At 35.0% G+C, this 18547-nt stretch overlaps 1 protein-coding gene across 3 annotated transcripts in view; it reads right to left on the reverse strand.

Moving 5' to 3' along the window:
• MDN1 (midasin AAA ATPase 1) overlaps window positions 1–18547 on the reverse strand; it is a 139326-nt gene that overhangs the window by 75524 nt on the left and 45255 nt on the right. For all 3 annotated transcript variants that reach the window (XM_036220108.1, XM_036220107.1, XM_016140603.2), the window contains exons 19-33: window positions 18017–18113; window positions 16923–17036; window positions 15923–16070; window positions 15538–15648; window positions 13519–13670; window positions 12822–13000; window positions 12015–12223; window positions 11685–11831; window positions 10751–10892; window positions 5660–5794; window positions 5439–5577; window positions 4694–4832; window positions 4255–4385; window positions 3081–3225; window positions 1147–1276 (exon numbers count right to left, since the gene is read on the reverse strand). In XM_036220108.1, the coding sequence (XP_036076001.1) occupies window positions 1147–1276; window positions 3081–3225; window positions 4255–4385; window positions 4694–4832; window positions 5439–5577; window positions 5660–5794; window positions 10751–10892; window positions 11685–11831; window positions 12015–12223; window positions 12822–13000; window positions 13519–13670; window positions 15538–15648; window positions 15923–16070; window positions 16923–17036; window positions 18017–18113 (2118 nt within the window). The remainder of the gene's footprint in view (window positions 1–1146; window positions 1277–3080; window positions 3226–4254; window positions 4386–4693; window positions 4833–5438; window positions 5578–5659; window positions 5795–10750; window positions 10893–11684; window positions 11832–12014; window positions 12224–12821; window positions 13001–13518; window positions 13671–15537; window positions 15649–15922; window positions 16071–16922; window positions 17037–18016; window positions 18114–18547) is intronic.

Genomic DNA, 18547 nt, shown 5'->3' on the forward strand with positions numbered 1-18547 from the left:
ACTGAATACAAGATTGCCAGATAAAGTGAATGGGTTCATGTATTTTCTTTTTTTACAACAAATATTAAGAGGTAACCTATGTGATAAATGTAATAAAGATTATCCCAAAATACTTAATACTAACATGTAAAATCATTAATATTTATTAAAAAATAAACTACAAAGAATGATGCTTCATGCCACCAGTAATCAAAAAAATGAAATTTTAGAATATCCACTAAATTAACAAGGATAAAATAATAGATATCATTACATTTTTAAAAATGAAAACTTCATGTTGGAAGGACTATACCAAGCAGGTGCATTTACTAAGTTGCTGGTAAGAGGCCATCTTTCAGGAGAGCAAGTAAGCCATAAACCAATGGGAGCTATTAAGTTCCTTACTTCTACTTTTAGAAATACAACTCAAGGAGATACATGAATATATGTAGTAAGAGATGATAACCAGACTTGCTATGGGGATCATTTTGCAATATATACAAATATCAAATCATTATGTTGCATACCTGAAACTAATATAACGTTGTACGTCAATTGTATCTCAATAAAAATTTTTTTTAAACTGTATATATATGTGTGTATATGTGTGTGTGTATATACACGACAAAGCAATCTAGGCTCAATAAAAAAATAATGTAATAAATTTCTTACTAAAAATTTTAAGAATTATTAAATCTAGGTTATAGATACTTGGGAGTTTTTTAATACTATTCCAGTTTCCTTATGTTTGAAATTTTTTATGATAAAAACATTTTAAATATAGTGAATAAATTAGCTGATGACAACTAAAGAAATGTAGTTTAAAATTCTATAAATATTTTCTAAAGGTGATAATGACTAAAATTTAAACCAAATTTTCCTTTAGCTAATTACATAAAAATGGTCAACAGGTGAAGCAATAAGGAAGCTAGAATTTAATAACCCTGGTGAAGGAGGCAATGCTAAGAAGAGACACTTTAATAGACAATAATAGGCTATTATCATATTTCCTTAGATATATTTTGTTCCCAATTCTCTACTTCCCCTTCTCTGCATAACGTACCATATATACATAATGCTAATGTCCTATACCACACCTCTCATTTTTAACACACAGCCCCCTCTATCCCATTACCACCACCACCACCACCACCTAAAAACTCTCACCTTTATGATCTATTCTGCCCAGAGACAGTCCTGGACTAAGATTACTGCTGATAATCTGCTTTAAATCTTCACGGCTTGTGCTTTGAGGGCACCATATTTCTGTAAACCGGTTCCTTAATGCAGGAGACAGCTACAAGTAACACAAATTGTAATGTGAATGTAATACCTATGAGAAAAGTTAAAAAACAAAATCCTTTGAAGAATGTTAACTTGAGTCTGGCAAATACTAGAGACTTGTTTTATTACTAGATACAATTTACTTTGTACCTACTTTGTCTTGGCTCCTTTTTTATGTCATCTCATAAATCCCCACCATACCCTGCAGGTTGGTATTGCCATCACTTTCTTGATAGACATGGTACAACACTTCAAGGTCTTATAGAGTATAATGTACATGTAGGATTCCAGACCTACTGGGTGACTCCTGAACCTGAACACTTCCCCTAAGCAAAGGTCTTTTCTTTACCTTTACTTATATAACCTGTGCTTTAACGAAAATAAATGCTATCTTCCTACAGGGGAGATCTATCTGCATTAGAAAGAGAAAACTTCTCTATGGTTCAAAAGGAGGTATATATTTTACCTCCTGTGTAATACAGAATTGTTTAGCCCCTCTAATCTTTGGGCCTTTGCCTTAGTCTGGGTTCCTCTTGCAAGTCTTACCCTTCCCCTAGGGTAACTCTCAGTTATCATCACTTTCCTTCTACTTGACTATAAACTCCATCCACTGTCTATCTGTCCTACCAAAACATGACCAGGAACAATGTCTGTACTCAGGAGCAGCTCAATAAAGACAAAGTGAATGTGTGAGGGCTCCTCAGCCCCATCCTAGATAAGGAATGCCTCTGGTCTTCAGGATCCTACCTCGTTCTGCTTGCTAGGCATGCAAAACCAAAAAGTAGCTTTCCTTTAGGTAGAAGTTGGTAATTTTTGGCTAAGAAAAACTTAAGCTAATCTGACAGGCAAGTTAACATACACAACCTTGAAACTATATCCTTCGGTTATTTCCACTTGCCAAGGAACCGGCTCTCCTATTTGGTTTGAAAGTGTGATTTATTTCTTCTCTTCAGAACATTTCTTGAAACACAGTGGTAATATTTCTTCTATGATCCCAAGGAAAAAGGCCCAGAATATCACGTTTGTATTTCACTCACCCACTAAGTTACCAAGAATCTGACTTGCTTTCATTCACAATCACCCCCTGGTTTTCTCATCATCCCTGACCTGCTACCACACTACCCTTTTCCTAACTTTAACGGACCAAGATCCCACACACAATGCAGACTCTTCCACTTAAAGGCCTCAGGAGCCTGAGTAGATCACAGGTTAGATCCTAACAGCATCTTCTGAACAGAAGGAACCACTCTCAATCCTTTCCTTTATCAACAATCTGACAGTGACACACATAACCCTTGAGAGAACAGATATGCTCTACCTGAAAAACCCAAAGAGGTTCTCGGCTACAACCTCTTTTGGGCACTTTAAAATCACTCATAAAGCCACACTCATGTTTAAGAGAGTAGACTTTAGAAGGAAGAGATTCAGATTAAATTTCAGTTCCAAATTTTCTCATCCACGAAAGTAGGAAAATAATTTTCACACAGAGCTCTTAAAAGAATTTATTACAGGAATATATTTAAAGAGCTGGGCAAAGTGACTGGAACAATGAAATTTCAGGCACATACACAAGGTGAGATGTCAAAATCTTTATGTGTTAGAATTATTTTTAAACTGCATAATAATTCTAAAATCTTTCTGATTGTTACCTTTTACCCACTTTTTACTCAACATAAATCCAAATGCATTTTTACATACTGCATTTAAGGGTACTAGTGAGCTACAGTCAAAAAGTTAAAAAAAAATATATATGTGTGTGTGTGTGTGTGTGTGTGTGTGTGTGTGTGTGTGTGTATGCTTCAGGAACATGGTTTTACCTCTTTTTTTCCAAAGTCTCCCCCAGGGTTCATGGTTGCTAAGATACGAAATTTTTGCCCAGCGGTCAACAGCTCTACCTCACTATCCTTGTCTTCTAGGCTGCCTTTTTCTGCTAACACCAGAGACTTTTCCACTTCAAGGACACTAAAAAACAGAATAAGTGGAGAATATAAGATTAGAAAAGGTTATGTATTCTTATGTTATGGTCTTCAATGTTCTCCAAAAAGGAAAGAAGTTATCTCTGCTGAGCTTTCACTTTAGTTAACAGTTTCCTACCACACATTTAAAAATGACTCATCCCAATTCTTGTGTGATGGAACAGTATTTCTGATCAAAAGCAAAAGAATTCGTTCATCCACTTATGCCCTATTAAGGTATTTATGTTTAAAATGAGAGTCTTGCATGCAAATGTTTATGACGGCATTATTCATAAAAGTAGAAATGACCCAATATCATCAAGTGGTGAATGGATAATATGGTATATACACACGATGGAACACTATTAGAAATAAAAAGAAACAAACTACTGATATTGGTTATAACATGGATGAACCTAAAAACACTAATGTGAAAAGAGAAGAGACCATTTATATGAAATGTCCTAAAAAGACAAATCTCGAGACAAAAAGTATATTAGCAGCAGAAGGTGGCATCAGAGATAAACTATAAATGGGCACAAGAGGTCCTACCGAGATGATGGAAATATAAAACTGAATTACAGTGGTTGCAAATCAATAAATTTACTAAAATCCATTGTATTTCACATTTAAGATGAGTATGTTTTATAACATGTAAAATATACCTCAATAAAGAGAAGAAATAGGTATACAAGATTTTGAGAGGCCTTACAAACTAATACCTAGCATTCTGACTTTAGTTTTTTAAAAAAAAAATTAGATGATGACCATATAATTTGAAAATTGCTTTAAAAAATAATTTTAATTTAGGCTCATTTATTTTAGCCTTGCTATCCCACTGTCCCATCTTTCCAATCACTGACAGTAAAAGAGAAAAACTAGGCCTCTTAAAGGAGATCCTGAGTGCTAAAGCCAAAAAAAGCAGAAACTCACTAACATTTTCAAATATTTACTATGCACCTATGAGGAACATTACTATGCACAAAAATATCTATAAAAACCAGACCAGAGAAAACATCACATATAGGGCATGTACCTGTTGAGTCTTTCCAGCACAGAGTCATCAGCCAGTGAAATCTCATCCAAGAGGAAAAAGCCATCCTCCTTTATGGCCAGAACCAAAGGCCCATCATGCCACTCGAAGAGTCTTGCTGTGTCAGTTTCTTCCTACAATTTGGAAAAGGGAATGAATTTACAGGGCAGGTGTCCACAAAATTACATATGTAGCTAGCTGGTGTCTGCTATAGTAAAGTGATTATTTTGCAGAAAATAAGGGTTTTAGAACAAGGGACAGATCCTTCACAACTGGATGCTTGTGCAGGCCACTCGCAAACCAGTGAAAATCTAAAGATAAGATACAAATCACATCTGGAATCAAACCCTACCATGAACAAAATCCCACAGCTGACTCATGTACAGAGGCAACTGCTGTTCTTTAAATGAATGAAAACATCATCATATGCTCTTGGACAAACCTTGTCCTTTGGCTTCTGTCTCACTGGCCGTAGTCCACCCAGGAAGTCCGATGTCTCCATGTGTAAGTGGCAGTTGACTGAGTATAATTTCTGATTTGCCAAGGCTGCAAACACCTGACAGATAGTAGTTTTCCCACACCTGTCAGAAATACGCACCAGATTAACAAGCAGAATGAATTCTAAATACTCACCCACGAACACCCCGGTCAGCAAAAGGGAGAGCGCCTCACTACGGCAGCAAACACTGCTGGTCAACAGAGGACCTCTACACACCTGGCTAAGGATATAATTCCCCAAAACACCAGCAACCAGTCATGTTCCTGATCCATAATGGCACAGTGCATGAATTCTATCCTTTCTTACTTCTACCAATCACCACCAATAATAGAAAAGAAAGCCAATCCGTACAAGAATTTCAAGAGATACTAGCTCATGTGCTGTTCTCTTCTATATATCTATGAAATGAATGTCACTATTTTACAAAATAAATAGGAAAAAAAGCAGTGATGATGTACGAAATCATTCTTTTCCATCACAAAGGTCTGAAGATAGAGGAAAGTAAATAGTAGATCTCTTACCTGCTTCTAAAAAAAAAAAAAAAAAAAAAAAAGGAAGGGAGGAAAAAGGAAAGGGAAGAAACAAAAGAAAAACAAACACTGCTTTCCTGATGAGTCCTTGAGATAACTCAAGTATTCCTATGGAAATGAAATGAGCCCTCATTACAGCTATTGTCAAAGAACTTTACCCAGTGTCTCCAATCAGCAGCACTGGTTCACAAAATTCCAATGCCCTTCCAACCAGCATTGCCAGTCTCCGCATACTCTCAGTCCACACGATGTGGCTGAACTTGGACTCCAATGTGGATATCTGAGTAGACAATTTACCTATCAAAGGCAGAATAAATTTTTAGGTTCTAATATGAGTGTAACTCAATTCATTCTCTTCTGGATATCATAGCCTACTCACTCAGCAATTTTAGGACATTTTCTTTGGAGAAGAGGGATTGAGGACACAATTTTTTCTTGAAATGTTTTTCAAGGACTTCTTGAATTACAGCAACTTCCTCTTGCTTCCTGACTCGGCCTGCCAGAAGCATATAACCTTAAAAAAATAAAATAAAATTAACACTCCATTGACACCAATGGACTGATCTTCCAGACAAAGAATCAACAAGGAAATAATGGGCTTAAAAGATACACTAGAACAGATGGACTTAATAGATATTTTCAGAGAACTTTTACCCCAAAGCAGCAAAATGTACATTCTTCTCAAGTGTACATGGAACATTTTCTAGGATAAACCACATATTAGGATACAAACAAGTTTCAGTAAATTTAAGAAGACTGAAATTATATCAACCATCTTCTCTGATCACAATGGTATAAAACTAGAAATCAACCACAAGAAAAAAACTGGAAAATACACAAACACATGGAGGCTAAATAACATCCTACTAAACAATGAATGGGTTATTAATGAGATTGAAGAAGAAATCAAAAGATACCTAGAGACAAATGAAAATGAAAACACAATGACTCAAAATCTTTGGGACTCAGCAAAAGCAGTCCTAAGAGAAAAATTTATAGCAATACAGGCCTACATCACGAAACAAGAAAAAGCTCAAATAAACAATCTAACCTTACACTTAAAAGAACTAGAAAAAGAAGAGCAAACAAAGCCCAAAGTGAATACAAGGAAGGAAATAATAAAGATCAGAGCAGAAATAAATGAAATAGTAAAGAAAAATACAAAAGATTAATGAAACTAAGACCTGGTTCTTTGAAAGGATAAACAAAATTGACAGACCCTTAGCCAGACTCATCAAGGAGAAAAAGTGACTCAAATAAAATCAAAAATAAAAGAGGAGAAATAACCACGGACTCCACAGAAATACAATGGATCATAAGAAAATACTACGAGCAATTATACACCAACAAATTGGACAATTTGGAAGAAATGGACACATTCCTAGAAACATACAATCTCCCAAGATCAAGTTATGAAGAAACAGAAAATCTGAACCGACTGATTACCGCCAATGAAATAGAATCAGTAATCAAAAACGTCCCAAAAAACAAAAGTCCTAGACCACCAGATGGCTTCATTGGCAAATTTTACTAAGTATTCTAATAAGAATGATAACCTATTCTTCTCAAACTATTACAAAAAAATCAAGAAGAGGGAAGGCTCCCTAACTCCTTTTATGAGGCCACCATTACCTTGATTCCAAAACCAACAATGACATTACAAAAAAAAGAAAACTATAGACCGGTATCTCTTATGAACATTGATGCAAAAATCCTCAACAAAATATTAGCAAACTGAATTCAGCAATACATTAAAAACATCATACACGATGATCAAGTTGGATTTATTCTTGGGATGCAAGGTTGGTTCAATATCTGCAAATCACTTAATGTGATACACCACATTAACAAATCGAAAGATAAAAAACATATGGTCATATCAATAAATGCAGAGAAAGCGTTTGACAACATCCGGCATTGATTTATGATAAAATCTCTCAGCCAAGTGAGAATAGAGGGAACATACCTCAACGTAATAAAAGCCATATATGACAAACCTACAGCTAACATCGTACTCAATGGGGAAAGGCTGAAAGCATTTTCCTTAAGATTAGGAACAAGACAAGGATGCCCATGTTCACCACTCCTCTTCAACATTGTATTGGAAGTCTCAGCCACAGCAATAAGGCAAGAAAGAGAAATAAAAGGTATCTGAATTGGAAAGGAAGAAGTAAAATTCTCGCTATTTGCCAATGACATGATACTATATAGACAGAACCCTAAAGATCCCACCAAAATCTGTAAGAACTGATCAATGAATTCAGTAATGTAGCAGGTTACAAAATAAATATTCAGAAGTCAGTGGCATTTTTATACACCAACGATGAACTTTCAGAAAGAGAAATTAAGAAAACAATTTCATATACAATTGCATTAAAAACTGTATCAAAGTAACCAAGAAGGCAGAAGACCTATTTTGAGAAAAATATAAGTCATTGGAAAAATAAACTGAAAAATATACAAATAAATGGAAGTATATATTGTGTTCATGGGTAGGAAGAATCAACATCGTTAAAATGGCCATACTATCCAAAGCAATCTATAGATTCAATGCAATCTCTATCAAAATACCAATGGCATTTTTCATAGAGCTAGAACAAATAATCCTAAAATTTATATGGAGCCATAAAAAACCCCAAATAGCCATGGCAATCTTGAGAAAGTAGGAGGTATCACACTACCTGATATCAAACTATACTACAAGGCTACGGTAATCAAAACAGCATGGTACCAGCATAAAAACATATACATTGATCAACAGAACAGGATAGAGAGCCCAGAAATAAATCCACGTCTATACACTCTCTTAATATATTACAAAGCAGGTAAGGATATACCATGGGGTAAAGACAGTATCTTCAATATATGGTGTTGGGAAAATTGGACAGATATGTGCAAAAAAAAGGATTTGGACCATCTTCTTATACCGTATATGAGAATAGACTCAAAATGGATTAAAGACTTAAATGTAAGACCTGAAACCATAAAACTTTTAGAAGAAAACATAGGCAGTAAACTCTCTGACATTACTAACAGGAATTTCTTTTCAGATATATCTCCTCGGGCAAGGGACACAAAAGAAAAAATAAACAAATGGGACTACATCAAACTAAAAAGCTTTGTACAGCAAAGGAAACCATCAACAAAACAAAAAGACAACCGACTGGGAGAAGATATTCGCTAATGATATATCTGATAGGGATTAATATCCAAAATGTATGAAGAACTCATACCACTCAACAACATAAAAACAAACAATCCAATTAAAAAATGGGCAGAAGACTGAACAGATACTTCTCCAAAGAGGAAATACAGATGGCTAACAGACATATGAAAAGATGCTCAAGGTCATAAATCATCAAAGAAATGCAAATTAAAACCACAATGAGATATCACCTCACACCTGTCAGAATAGCTATCATGAATAAATCAAAAAACAGCAAGCGTTGGCAAGGATGCAGAGAAAAGGGAACCCTCATACATTGTTGGTGGGATTGCAATGGGTACAGTTGCTATGGAACAGCATGGAGATTCCTCAAAAAATTAAAAATAGATATACCTTTTGACCCAGCAATTACACTTCTGGGTATTTATCCAAAGAAAACCAAATCAATTATTCGTAAAGATCTATGCACCCCAATATTCATGGCAGCACAATTTACAATAGCCAAGATATGGAAGTAACTTAAATGCCCATCAATGGATGACTGGATAAAAATATTATGGTTCATATATACAATGCAATCAATATTATTCAGCCATTAAAAAATATGAAATCCTACCACTTGCAACAATATGGATAGACCTAGAGGTTATTATGCTGAGTGAAATAAGTCAAAGATAAATATCATATGATTTCACTTATATGTGGAATTTAAGGAATGAAAAGAACTAATCAAAAACAGACTCACAAATATAGTGGACAATTTGGTGATGAACAGAAGGGAGGAGGGTTGGGAAGCTGGGAGAATGGGGTGAAGGGTTAAAGAAGTACAAATTAGTAGTTGATAGTTGGGCACAGGGGGCACAGCAGAGGGAATGCAGTTTGCATTAATACGACAGCTAAGTCCAGGACCAGGGGAGGGAGGGAGCAATTGGGGGGTTCATTTTATGAACATTATAGATGTCTAACGAATGTATTGTTTACTTCAAGCTAATTTAAATAAATTTAGTTTAAAAATATCTTTTTAAAAACAAAAAAAAAGAAAAAAATAACCTCATGGGATCTTAAAAAAAAAAAAGGAACCATCAAGTGTTAAGCAATAGCAACTCTCATTTGCTGCTGCTGGGGAGGAAATCTGAAAAACTATGAAAAACTGGGAGAACCCACTACATCTAACCACATGCCTGCCCTATGTTCCAGCAACATGACTTCTGAGCAGATTCAAACACAAATGAACACCTATGTACCAAAAGACATATACAGGAATGTTAAGAGCAGCTTTATTCATAATAGCTAAAAAGGAGAAAGGATCCAAATGTCCATCAACATACAAAAGGTTAAATGTTACGGTATCTCCATACAATAAGTTTAACACTATAATAATTTTTTTTGTAATGAAGTCCTGATACATCTAACAGCATGGCTGAATCTCACATTAGATTGAGTGAAAGAAACCAGACTCAGAGTACATACTTCATGATACTATTTAGATGAAGCTCAAACACAGGAAAAATCAGTCAGTGGTGACAGATGTCAAAGCAGTGGTTACCCTCCAGGGGAGGTAAGACTGGCAAGAGCCATGAAGAGAATCTTCTGAGGTACTAGAAACATTCTAAATCTTGGCCTAGGTGGTAATTTACATAAGTTCATACATATGTAAAAAAACAAGCTATACACAAAAAAAAGAGCGCTTCACTCACTTTACTGTATGTTACACTTCAATAAAAGTTTTTTAAAACTGTGTTCTTCCCTCTATCTATTCCCTACCATTAAAGAAATCACAACTCTCATTTTATTTACTCTCCTTGTTTATTAACCAACCCATTAATGACTCATCAGTACCTTTCAAATCAGAAGATTCTGAAATGTTTTTTTATCCTATCATGGAGAAAAACATAAATCCTTCCCAGGGATTAAACCAATCCTGAGTCTCAGGTAACACATTGTCTTCTCTCAGAACTCTGACCTTATCTGACCTATCAGTTTTCTGTACATCTCTATGGCAGAATACAACTCCATGATCACACCGCCAATCACCTGCCTAAACCCCTAAAGACATTGTGTCTCCCACATGTGCCACCTGAAGGAGACATTAATTATAACTTAGAAACCAAAACATATTAGCACAGAGCCTACAGAAATAGTACCACTCACAAAAGCAGTTGGGAGTTAAGGGAGAAAGTCTGTTTATGGAATACCTGGAATGACGTATATATTGACCACAATTTGGGCAAGATTTGTTTTAAACAAAAAAGTTTGATATTTGATATAACTTCAAAGTTTGAGAGCATCTGATTGAAAGAATACCATCATTGGCTAAATGCTGTAGCCAGTCATACTCCTTCTCCGTCTGTTCAGCCAATCTGTATCTCTCAGCCCATCGAAACAGATCACGAAGAGTGATGAAGCCCTGCTTTCCAGCAAACACTGAAGAACTTCTGCGATAGGACTATAAACATATCAAAATAAATTAAAATGGACAACACCAAGCACATAGTAAAACTTATATAAAATCCTTAAAAAACATAAGCTCTCATAAAAATTATTTATTCCACTAAAATTAATTTTTTAAATGTAATGAACTATAATCATTTAAAGATGTTCAAATTCATGTATAAGAAAAAAACAATGGAATTCCATCTCATATGCCATATAGAAAAAGATTATAAATAATAATACAAATGGTAGCAAACATGCAGAAAAATTAATCCCATAATGTGGGACCATAGTAAGAATGTTAATTATGATTAGCTTTCTGGAAAGTAATTTGACAGTGTATAATTCTGATTAAAAGAACACTTTTAATCTCATAAACTAAATGAGATAGTCTCAAAAAACAAAACAAAACAAAAAAACAACTGTAGCTTTGTAAGGTTGACAAAGGAGTACCACACAAAAAGGGTCTCTTTAGTTATGTCCATTCAAGAACCATATCCATCTGAAAAACAAAAATTGCAGTTTGCCTCTGCCAAACTCCAACCTAAAGAAAATGTTTCCATATTGTCCACAAATAGAGAACTATCATCACATAAACTATCGGAAAATTTTTAATATACTAACAAAAAACTAAAAAATAGATATCGATGGGATGCATTTTAAAGACAAGATCCTTACTCTGAAAAAAAAACAATAATAACAAACAGATGAACTACTCTTTCTACCCAAGGGAAGCTATCAAACTTTGATCACCAAGTCTAATATTCCATTAGAAACTAAGTTAAATGATAGAAAGCTGAAATACCTGAAGGTCCAGCATGACTTTAACCAACTTGCTGCAATAGGAAGGTGGCAAACTACACCGCTTATGCAGGATTGTTTCCAGCTCAGAACTGGGCAATTCATCAAAGTGCAATTCTACAAACCGATTCCTGAAGGCTCTAGAAAGCACCTATGAAAGGCACAGAAAAAACATGGTAAAAAGAGCTTTTTCATCTAATTTTCAAAATGAAAGCTCTACTATTCACCACCAAAAGAAAAAACCCCTCAAAAGAGGTAAAACATCTGTCTTTTCAAGAAAGATTTTATACTCTATACAGTAACAAATGTGAGTAAGGGGACAAATGCTACACACCTTTCTGCCTCCATAAAGTCCTGGGGGATTCTGGGTAGCAAAAAGCATGAACCGAGGGTGCGCTTTAACAACTTCTTGTGTTTCTGTTATGAGCAATTCACGGTTATCATCCAACAGTCTGTTCAGTGCCTCTAACACATCAGTAGGAGCCAAATTTAATTCATCTAAAATGATCCAATAGCCCTTTCTCATAGCATCAATAAGAACACCTTGGAGAAAATAAACACTAAGAATTAGTGCATAAATTAGTCAAAGTTTTTAAAAATGTTATATACAAATCAACAAATCCTAGATTATCAATTTCAAAGCAAATTACTCTTTGCAGCTAGTCATACCCCGAAATAATCTGTAACATTGAATACCAAGGAAGCGTAATTTTCAGTTAAAAAAGTTATTTTTATTTCATGTGGAGAGGAAGCCAAGGCCAACAAATATCACATTTCCAACTTATTCTTCCTCCTGCAGTTTTATTTCATTTAAATTAGCACACATTCTCATTTCAATTCTAAGCTTCCCTCTGTTCAATGCTCACCCCATTCTTTTGAGTCTCTAGGAAATAAAGCAACAGTTCAACCATACTCTTCAAAACCTGGCCCTTGTCCTGCGTACAGCTGACAAGATTTTAGTGGGGCCCAAAGAAAGCTGGGCCACTAATCATCACTCATTAACCATCATGTAGCTCAGGGAAAGAGAAACACCAACTGTTATGGCAGAAGTCTACATGCCTCAACTGGAAAGGACAAATAGTACTTGGGGAAATGGGTCTAAAAAATGACCATCTGCTCTCATGAAATAGAATAACCCTACCTTCTTTAAACACAAGCTTCCCTGAGGAGTCAGACGTGTAACAACCAATGTACTCTTGAATATCCGTGTGTTCATGATTGTTGATACGCACACAGTGGTTACCAGTAGCTGCGGCCAGCCACCGGATTAGGCTTGTTTTACCAACTGATGTCTCTCCCTGAATAAGCACTGGATAAGTTCTTTAAAAGATCAGCCAACGAAGCAATTAAAGAAAAAAAGATAAAAACCAGGATTAATTCAAAGTGTTAAGAAAAAAATGACTATCATTTAATATCATCAAAAAACATTTTTACATACCTATGCACTATTAATGGAATGTTTCTTAAGCCCTGAGAAGTTTCTATGTATAATTCCTCAGAAAAACTGAGAAAACTTCCAAGCTCTCTTGCACTACTTGTGAGAAACAGTAAATGGGACCAGCTGTTACTTAACAAGTAATGGGTGATAAGTATTCATTAGCAAAATACTGAAAAGCAACCTTAAAGATGGCCAAAATAACCTGCATCCATACTGCTCCCACCAAAAGCGTATGCTTTGTGCCAGGAGAAAAGTGATAGTATTTACTTTAGGAAGTTAATTATTCACTTAGCCAATAAATAACAATAAAGCACTTTGAAAGATAAGAAAGTAAGACCAGAATGTCATCAATGCCTATGCTGGTAAAATTTCAGATCAGCGAGAGAAAAGGTCCACACACCCTGCAGAGACAACTCGGACTATATCTCTCAAGTTCAGCTTGACAGAAGACGTGAGAATGTACGTCTCATCTATTGTAGGTTCGTTGTCTCCCACTGAAATCCAGTAGCCTTCGACCTGGATAAGCCGACCTCTTCTTGGTTCTGGAATAGGCTGAAAGACATAAAAATTAAAGGAAGAACCCACAGTCCCATGACAACTATGGCATTCTTTGAGAGGGGTGTAAAGTAGGAGAAGTAGTTGTCACCAAGAATGCTGCCTTGTTCTGGATGCTTTTGACATTAAATCCATGGGTGAAATATGAAAATAAAATTACTTTGAGGAATAAGAATAATGACATGTATTGGTTTTAACCCATTTCCTATTTAAATACTCACTAGAGGCGCTTGGGACGCCAGCATTTTACTCTGAAATAACTCTAAATTACTAGTTCTAACCTTACCCCCAAAGTTTGCCATGAAATATCTTCTTTTATTATTATTTTCACATAGCTCTAGTATAGCAATAGTCTCTGAAAATGACATCATTCTGTTTATAACATTCTGGTTTTAATAGTGGTATTTCCATTTACAAAATATAGTAATTCTCGATCACTGAAAATATCAAATCCTAGAAAATGCAGCATTCTTACACAAGATGTTAAATGAATGCTGGCAGGAAGTTGCACTTTTTTTTTTTCCTAAATGGTAAAAGGGTTAAAATTCGGGTGGGGGGGTAAGTGGATTTCTGGAAAAACTTAAATCAAAATAATTTCCCAAACAGTTTGATGCAGTTCTATTCTCTCACCTATCAAAATTCCCATACTAATGAAGTATTTTGGTCAAAAACATGTATTTCATATAAACCATGTCCCCCCAAATAGGGCCAGCCAATGTTATACTGAGTGAGGGGGTCTTTGCATTATTACATTCTGGATCCCCTGGAACACATTAAAAATAAAAGAGATGCTCTAGAGAAACTAATCTATATAGATAATAATTTAGATAATGGAATGATCTTTTGAAGATATGGTGGAAATTATTACATTGATTTACACAAAATTGCTTTTATAGCTCAAAATGGTTAAATAGTGGTCAGACCTATAGTTTCAGAAAAGTACTCTTCTAAAACATTTAGTCCCTTGACTTGAAGCTACAACTTTAGGCACTGTTGTTTAAGGGTTCCACAGTTAAGCTGAGGAGCAATGGGGCAAGAGAATCATTAAGCCTCCATCATGTGTAACAAGGAACATACACACAAAAAAATGAGCAAGTAGAGAAGAATGATAATGGGCTAACAATCAGAGCAAGCATGAGTCTCTCTCAATGTTTTATGTTTTACTAGAAGTATATATTCATGTATTACTTGTATAATTTTTAAAAAGAAAACAATATTGAATCCGAAGTAACCCTCGATTTCAATGGCTTTTTCTTTCTAAAGCAATCAACATATGAACAAGCCAGTTGGCGAGCCAGTTTTGCTTGGCCTCTTTCAGTACCAGGGTTCTGTAATTTCCTATAAAACTGAAATGGTTGTTGTGTAGAACAGAGGAAAAAAAAAAAAGGCACAACCATCAATCAGAAGGAAAGTGTGTAATAAACTACGTATAAGCATCTAAAGAAATGCTCTGTGACCATTAGAAAGTATATCACAGTGACCTCTAGTACAGACATGAAAACTTAATCAAGGATATAGTTAGGCTAAAAAAGGAAGCTACAGAACATTCTTGTGAGATAGTCCCATTTATATCACATATAAAAATTTTCCTTGACAAATGTATACACACACACTATCAGAAGTTGAATATATAAGAAAGTAAAATAAATATACATATAATTTAGATAGAAAGTAGGTTATAGGTTTTAAATCTCCAAAGAGTAGGATTATTATGAATTTTCACCATCTAAGACATCAAATAATGTTTAAGTCTTTGGAACAAACGTATTTATCATTAGAAACAAGTTCTATAAAAAACTAAACACCTCAAAATTTGATCATTCAACCTTTCATTTATGTTAAACAAGTAAAAAATAAAACATACCTGCTTCAGCAGACTTTTAATATTGCCAGAGACAATGTGTTGACAAATGAGTTTCTGAACTATTGGGTGTGAGGCCCTGTCAAGCTGTGTTAAGAAACCCAGGCAAAAGCCCTAGGAAAAACACAAATATGCATAACACTAATTACCCTTCTGCAATAACAGGCCAACTTATTTCAGAAACAAAATTCAACCTCTTAGGTGGTGCTGGTTCCCAGAACAACTTTTAAGTGTGATATAATGGTAGAAAAGAGTCAGGGTTGCTCTGGTATGAAATGTTCTGGGCTAATCTGACTAAATGGAAAGCACAGGCAACCCCGGATACGCATCCTCACCCCCTCCCTCCCCATGGTAAGTCCATCCATCCAAACCCAGACTTTAGAAAGACCTCATAGAGGGAGCGCTGGATGTTGCTACATGGATTGGAGGCTGCAAATCGCAGGGCCCTGCAGAGAGTCCGAAGGCTGTAGTGAGGTCTATGACCGGTCCCGTCCACCAATGTTGTCCCAGACTCTTTCCGCACATCTCTGTAGAAGCTATAAAGAGGATGCACTTCAGCTGATTTTATTAATTAATAAGTACTTATTATCTGGCTCTTGTTCCCATTTCTTTACAGAAGGTCCAAAAGCCATTTTTAGATAAGATAATCAAGCTTATATACAACCATCTAAAGCATGCTTTAAAACTTCTCAGACATTCTTTTTAAAATCTATTTTCCCACACTTAGAAGTCATCTTTCAAAATAATAAAATTGAGATATACCAATTTCCTTAAAGGATGGAAAGAAGAGAGAGGGAAGAAACTTATGATCCTTAACAAAAAGATAGTGAAATATGAGAAGTCCTTAAGAGAATATACTGAGTCCAAATATAGTGCTCCAGAGTCAGCTCTAATATGAGTGGCAAATGAAGTTCCTGTGTAGTCCATAATGGTGATGAATAAGAACACAGAAATCAAAAGCCACAATGTTTTGAAAGGCTATTGATATGGCTATAATCAATGACAATTATCATTATCACCATTATTAGTATATTATCATACATTTTAGAAATCCAAAAGAAGACAATATGAAAAGTTTCAGACAAATATCAAGTGCAAGAAATTCAAATTTTCATTAAATTCGCAATTAGCTACCACAAGATCAAGTGGTATGTGTCACAGATGATATCCAAGTTCTTATCCAAACAGGCTTTGGCTTGCCTCTTTAAAATCTAGCTATACATTCTTTCTTTTGTTAGAAAAATCTAAAGGAATTCATAAGGTTCCAACTTTAAAACAGAAATCTTCTCTACTTAGAAGTTGAAAAAAAAAAAGAGGAAAAAATATATAAGCACAAGGCACACATTTTTATGTTCAGAGGAAACATTTATAAACAAAAGAATACTTACTTTATAATTCCTTGCACTGTGCTCTTGCTCACACTCAATCCTTTTAGATAATCCACAATAAGAATCTGTAAATCTTCTTTACTTTCCAATTCTTCTACATAAAGTTCTGTGAACCTGTAAGGAAATGATTATTACCTAATAACCACTTTTTAGGAAGTTGGTACAGCTATTCTGACAATAAAAAAATGGAAAACAAGTTATGTAAACTCATTTTAACTGTCTGCAGTATAAAATATAAAAGTCTCTAACTTGAGGTACAGATTGACCATAATAAAATAAAATGCTGTAACTGTTACCAAAAAGTCTATCATTACTTCTATAAAATGAAGCCTTATTGGCCTTGCAAAAAACAATTACAAAATATTTATCCTCATTTTCATAAGGTGTTTCTGATAACTACATGATATAAAAAATGCATGCAACGACAACAAAAAACCCCTCACCATGAAAAATAAAAATTGGAGCAAAGGAAAATACAAACTTATAGTTTATAAAATCCTCCTAAGAAGCTTCTGTTAATTTCATAATGGAAGAAGGAATCTAATATAATTTTAAAACTCAACATTCACCAAAGGTTACCAACAATAAATAAGGTCATTTATCCTTTCCCAAGTGTTACATATATAAAACACCAACTACCAAGTACCTTGTTCATGCCAGTCAGTGGTTAATGACGAAAACTAAAATTTAAAAGAACTAAAATTTAAAAGACCATTACAAATAATTAGCCTTTTCTAAGAGGACTTTGTTCCTATCATGCATAGTTAAGCTACGTTATACTGTTATATTGCTATGTGAAGTTTTTCTAATAGCCACAAAGCTACGTGAAAAAAAGATTTGTTTTCAATAATACCTATGAGCCACTAACTGCCCTACTAAGAACCCAAACAAAAAAAATTCTCCAGTGTTCTGGAGTTTTCCATATTCTTACCACCTGTAGAAAGTAAAGAGATATGACAAATAAGAAAGATTCTTCTATCAGTGGTCAAGAAATTTCAAGTATTGTTACAGGGTATGGTTATGTTGCTATTGCCAATTGCTAAATAAAAAGAATTTTTAAAAAAAGTCTCCAGATCCAGGCCATGCCCCCTCACCTGTTTCTTATTCCAGGTGGGAGATTTCTTTTGCCCACATCAGTTGCTGGATTCATACAGGCAAATAAACGAAAGTCAGGATGACGAACAAGTGGTTCTGTTAAAAGAAAATTATAAATTCTCAATAAATCAGGTGATCAGCAACAAGTCCCCAGGGGAAGACTAACTAATTCCATAGAACCCCAGGCCAAATGACCCTGCTCAGGCCCAGCAAAGCTGTTGCTGGCTACTCAAACCATCCTTGCCTTTTCTGAAACCCCAATGAAATCAGTTTCCAGACTATGTATACAACTTAATCTTATCCTGCTATTCCACTGTCATTTATAACTGTGGTTGCGCACTGTCACAAATGTTTTATCACCTATTTACCAGCATACATTTTTGTTACTGAGCATGCATGTCTACTATCCACTACAGAAATGCCTTGACAAATTATCTTATTCTTTCGTTCCCCATGCCACTTAACAAAAGGACTTTGCAGAAAATTAACATCTATGAAATGCATAAATCCCACCAGGAGGCCCATGTAAT

Source organism: Rousettus aegyptiacus, unplaced genomic scaffold (genome assembly GCF_014176215.1).
Source record: "Rousettus aegyptiacus isolate mRouAeg1 unplaced genomic scaffold, mRouAeg1.p scaffold_m13_p_1, whole genome shotgun sequence".
NCBI lineage: Eukaryota > Metazoa > Chordata > Mammalia > Chiroptera > Pteropodidae > Rousettus > Rousettus aegyptiacus.